Source organism: Vigna angularis, chromosome 6 (assembly GCF_016808095.1).
Source record: "Vigna angularis cultivar LongXiaoDou No.4 chromosome 6, ASM1680809v1, whole genome shotgun sequence".
NCBI classification, from domain to species: domain Eukaryota; kingdom Viridiplantae; phylum Streptophyta; class Magnoliopsida; order Fabales; family Fabaceae; genus Vigna; species Vigna angularis.
This window is the reverse complement of record NC_068975.1, coordinates 19,366,215-19,371,636: the sequence shown is the minus strand read 5'-3', so window position 1 is coordinate 19,371,636 and position 5,422 is coordinate 19,366,215. Positions and strand designations below refer to the sequence as shown.

The following is a 5,422-nucleotide window of genomic DNA, read 5'->3' as shown; positions in this document are numbered from 1 at the left end:
TACACAATGCGACATACATTCCTAGATTCCTTGGTTATGTAATACTGGAACATACACCTATCAATTTCTTACATATACATCTTATTCAAATTATAATTTAAATACCTCAATGACTTGAATAACATATATTTAATTGTGTTGTTACAGTTCATACCTTTTTTGTTAATACTATGATATCATATATATATATATATATATATATATATATATATATACTATCATTACAAGAAATTTATTAATAACAACCAATATTAGAGACAAAATATAGTTAATCACTTTATTAATTAAGTTACATATCATTTTATATACCTAATATATATACTATCATTACAAGAAAAATATTAATAACAACCGAGACAAAATATACAATCACTTTATTAATTAAGTTACATGTCATTTTATATACCTAATATATATAATATCATTACAAGAAAATTATTAATAACAACCAATATTAGAGACAAAATATAGTTAATCACTTTATTAGTTAAGTTACATATCATTTTATATACCTAAAATTATGTGTATCTAATATTGTAGGTATTATAAATAAAAATTTATAATTGATTTATGAATTAAAGTTTAAATTGATCTTTAACATTAATTATTGATATTTTAACTACTTACTATTACTACTTTTAGTTTATAAAATGATATTTAACTTAATCCATATACGATAATTAATTACTTTTGTCTTTAACATAACCATATTATCCAGACAAAATGGTGGACAAGTATAAATTTAATTCATCATACTAAATTTGGGTTTAGCTCTAAATATTTGTAAATGTTCACATCAATCATCATTTGACAACAACATTATAGTAGAGATAGAAAACAAACTTATAGTTTTCATTCTCTCATTAAAGAATAGATAGTCGCATTAAAAGATATTATATTAAAATTTAATCTATCAATTGATGGAAAAATTGTAAATGTTATCAATAATGATGACTTTGGTTATGTACAAACACTTACAAATATTTATTTCATCTTCGTTAACATTTTTGTTATCTATATATATTTAATAATGTTTTGTGTTTGTTCTAGTTAAGCAAAAAATCTTCTTTACTCGTTTTCTTCTTAATTATCCTTAATTGCATTTAATTGATATTTAAATTTTAATTTATCAATCAAATTTCATGAACAAAACAACATACGAAAAAAAATAACGCGATTATCAAATAGAAAATAATAACAATAAACTACCTAACAATATTTACAAATTTTCACAAAAGGTTTTTTTGTTTAAAGAAAGCCATACATGTAAGCTCTAAATTTTATTTATTTTTTCAAATCAATATTTTAGCACAAAATTGTAGATCTATAGTAAAAAATTGCAGCATGTGGTGGGCCCTTATTATTGGCTACCCCAAGTATGAACCAATGATGCTATTGTGAAACAATCATCTTTTTGTACTCACCTACATAAGTTCTCTATCCGTATCAGTGAAGGTACATATTAAAATTCAAAATTATTTTATTTTAATAATTTTCTTTTCATCTTACTCTAATATTCTTATTATTTATATTTAATAATATTTTGTATTTATTTTAGTTAAACAAAAATCATTACTATGTGTTCAATTTTTTCAAATTATAATATTGAACTAAAAATAAAATAAATGTTCTTATCACATAAAAGTAAATATTGCTTCTAAGACACTAAGACTTTTTTACGAATATGTTTTATTCATTATAATCTTCACAACTTTGGTCTTACATGATACACTTATAACATAATTAACATCCAACTTTACTCTTTTTTCTTATCAATAATATAAAAAATCAATATAATACAATGAAAATTTAAGATGCTTCAACTCTTTTACATGCCTACGAATATATATATATATATATTAATTTAATAAATTTTATGAAAAATATTACAATCAATAATATAATAGTTTTAATCATAATACATTTCAACAAACCATGTCAAATATAAATTTCATTTTAACATAACTTTTTGAGAAAAAAATCCGAAAAAAATTAACAATATCAAATATAACTTTAATTTTAATACCTACTAAATTTTTAATAAAAAAAATCAGCTCAAATTTATATAATCTTACAATGTTGATCTCAATAATTCTAAGTCCTTAAATTATTGACAATTTTAATAACACAACATAACATACATTCCTTCAAACTTAAAAAGTATTTGAAAAACTTTGACTTCTATGAAAGTTATTTATGTTTTGAAGCATTTTTGAAGATAAAATTTTTAAAGACTTTGATTGAAGGGTAATTTTTCTTTAGTCAGTCATATTTTTTTAGATTAATGCTTAGAAAAAGATGACGTTGATATTTGCAATTGTGTAAGTATATACGATTTAAAGTTTCTTATATTTTTCTTAAGAAAAATAATTATGCTAATAAACTATTTAATTTAACTTTGATTTATATAAAATAATATAAGTAATTTAATATTTTATCTCCAAGTATTTATTTGAATTCTTTTATAATAAATATAGTTTGACAAGTAAACTATAATTTTTATCAAGAATTTATTATGATCTCTCATACTTTGTATTATTTTAATTTAATTTTTAAATAAATTTTGATGTGGTAGTGAATTATTGGTTGAGAATCTTATATATAACACATCAGAGATACATTTCTTCCAATTTTTGCAATTAGGAATGAACAAAAAAATATAATCATTATCGACATGTACGTGGGTGACGGTGTTGTGAAATATTTGAAATTATAGAAATAATGCCATTTTTAGACTGTCAAAAATAGATATTGAGAAAATATTAACTCTAGCACAACTTAAAAGTTTGGATTGGATCGCACATAAATATTTAAAAACAACTTTCTCGTATTCTGAAAGGTATTTGTGTCCAACTATTTGCTTAAAATCTTTAAGTAAATACAAAAAATAGGAATGTTGCAAAATAGGACAAAAAGGAGAATTTGAATGGATATGAACTATTTGGCTATAAATAGGCATGAAGTTTTGGTGATGAATCATCATCCACTTCTTCCTTCTTGGTCACAAAGCTTTTCCAAACCATGGGCCACACCCAATTTCTTCTGTTGTCAAATCTTCAAAGCTTTTGGTCTTCTTTGGTTGTGATAATCATCTGCTTCACCATTATGATCAAAACTCTAAGGTCTAACTTCATTCAGACTTATTCCAAGAAACAAAAGCCAAAGCTCCCTCCTGGACCCAAACCATGGCCTATAGTAGGCAACCTTCCTGAAATGCTTGCAAGCAAACCTGCTTATAAGTGGATACATAATCTCATGAAACAAATGAACACTGATATTGCATGTATCCGCTTAGGAAATGCCTATGTCATCCCAGTCACGTCTTCCACCATTGCTACTGAGTTCTTGAGAAAACAAGATGCTACTTTTGCATCAAGATCACTCAGCATGTCCAGTGATCTCATTTCTAATGGATATTCAACAACAATTTTTGTGCCCTTCGGTGACCAGTGGAAGAAAATGAGGAAAATCGTAACCAACGATTTGCTTTCTCCACATAAGCACCGATGGCTTCACGACAAAAGAACTGAAGAGGCCGACAACCTTATGTTTTACGTCTTCAACAAGTGCAAAATGGTGAACGATGGTACTTATGGCCTTGTGAATGTTAGGAATGCTGCAAGGCATTATTGTGGCAACTTCATCAGAAAAATTACTTTCAATGTAAGGTATTTTGGGGATGGTAGAGAGGACGGAGGAGCCGGTTTTGAAGAAGTAGAACATGTTGATTCCATCTTCGATTTGCTCAACTACATTTATTCCTTTTCTGTTTCTGATTATATGCCATACTTGAGGAAACTTCACTTGGATGACCAAGAGAAGAAAGTGAGGGAAGCTTTGAGGATCATCAAGAAGTATCATGATCCCATCGTTCAACAGAGAATCAAACAATGGAATGATGGATTAAAGGTTGATGAAGAGGACTGGCTTGATGTTCTCATCTCTCTGAAAGATTCCAACAATAACCCATCGTTAACATTCCAAGAGATCAGTGCACAAATCATAGTAATATATACTTCACTTCTCTCTTTGTTTGTTTTTCCCTACTTATACTAACACGTTAACGCAAATCATATTCCACGAGGGAAAAAGGTTTAAAAACATACATATATTTTATTTTATTTTCCATCTCACCTCTGCCATTTTCTCGTTTACCTTTTTTTCAACCTCCGTATGAATAGTTTGTACGGTATACAGTAATTTCTGATTTGACTCCATATCATGCACGTTGAAAATGTGAAATTTGATATCATTCTAACTCTAAGTCAAACTGTTTGTAGGAATTGATGCTTGCAACAGTGGACAATCCATCCAATGCATTTGAATGGGCACTTGCTGAGATGATTAACCAACCTGAGATACTGCGTCGAGCTGTTGAAGAATTGGACAGTGTGGTAGGAAAAGACAGGCTGGTCCAAGAATCAGACATACCTAAGCTCAACTATGTGAAGGCATGTTCGAAAGAAGCTTTTCGTCTTCATCCCATTGCACCTTTCATTCCTCCTCATGTCTCTATGAGTGACACTGTTGTGGGGAATTACTTCATCCCTAAGGGTAGCCACGTATTGCTAAGCAGACAAGAACTTGGAAGAAATCCAAAAGTGTGGAATGAACCCTACAAGTTCAAACCTGAACGCCACCTGAAGAGTGATGCAGATGATGTGGTTTTGACTGAACCAAATCTGAAGTTCATATCATTTAGCACAGGAAGACGAGGTTGTCCCGCAGTGATGCTAGGAACGACAATGACAGTGATGCTATTTGCTAGATTGATCCATGGCTTCACTTGGACTGCACCACCCGATGTTTCAACAATCAATCTTTCTGAGTCAGACCATGATATCCTTCTTGCACAACCACTCGTAGCCATTGCTCAGCCAAGGTTACCACCAAAGCTATACCAACTCTAAATTTTACCAAAATTTAGTTTATCTAAGCGTTTATATTTTATCATGAAATAAATTTAGGAGTGTGAAATAAAAAATGTAAACGTCTCTCTTATAGTGTAAAAAAGGACTCAACATGGTTTTTAACTGTGAGTCTCTTTGTATTAGTATTTCAGATTCATATTATACTCATCTCAATAAATATCAGTTTAGGTATCACTTCTTTTGAATAGATTTATCGAAGAAACATAACATTAATAAAATATAGAAAATAAACAATATTTCCAATATAAATTAACTTAATAAAACAAATGTCTACGAATCTTAATCTCTTGTCCGTGGGAGAAATTTCCATCAATATGATGTGGCTCCTGTGTAAGCACGTTTGCCACATCCATTTCACACAAGTTTTCTACAGTCAAGTTCTAGTACAAGTTGGTTTCATCACTGTGCCATCACGGTCTTACCTAAACTTTATTAAATTTCAAATTATTAGGATAACTTGTATCAAATTTATTAAATTTTGAAAATATGTT

General features: G+C 28.5%; 1 protein-coding gene across 1 annotated transcript; it reads left to right on the top strand.

Annotated features, from left to right (window-relative positions):
• The first annotated feature begins 3,002 nt into the window (after nucleotides 1-3,002).
• Nucleotides 3,003-5,014, top strand: LOC108341438 (isoleucine N-monooxygenase 1). Its single transcript, XM_017579122.2, has 2 exons — nucleotides 3,003-4,005; nucleotides 4,281-5,014. Exons 1-2 carry the CDS (start codon nucleotides 3,022-3,024, stop codon nucleotides 4,908-4,910), a joined length of 1,614 nt encoding a protein of 537 aa, XP_017434611.1. The 5' UTR covers nucleotides 3,003-3,021; the 3' UTR covers nucleotides 4,911-5,014.
• Nucleotides 5,015-5,422: the final 408 nt, after the last annotated feature.

Coding starts and splice junctions, on each gene's coding strand:
- LOC108341438 (XM_017579122.2), top strand. CDS start 3,022: ATGGGCCACACCCAATTTCTTCTGTTGTCAAATCTTCAAAGCTTTTGG. Junction 4,006..4,280: donor AGATCAGTGCACAAATCATA/GTAATATATACT, acceptor AACTGTTTGTAG/GAATTGATGCTTGCAACAGT.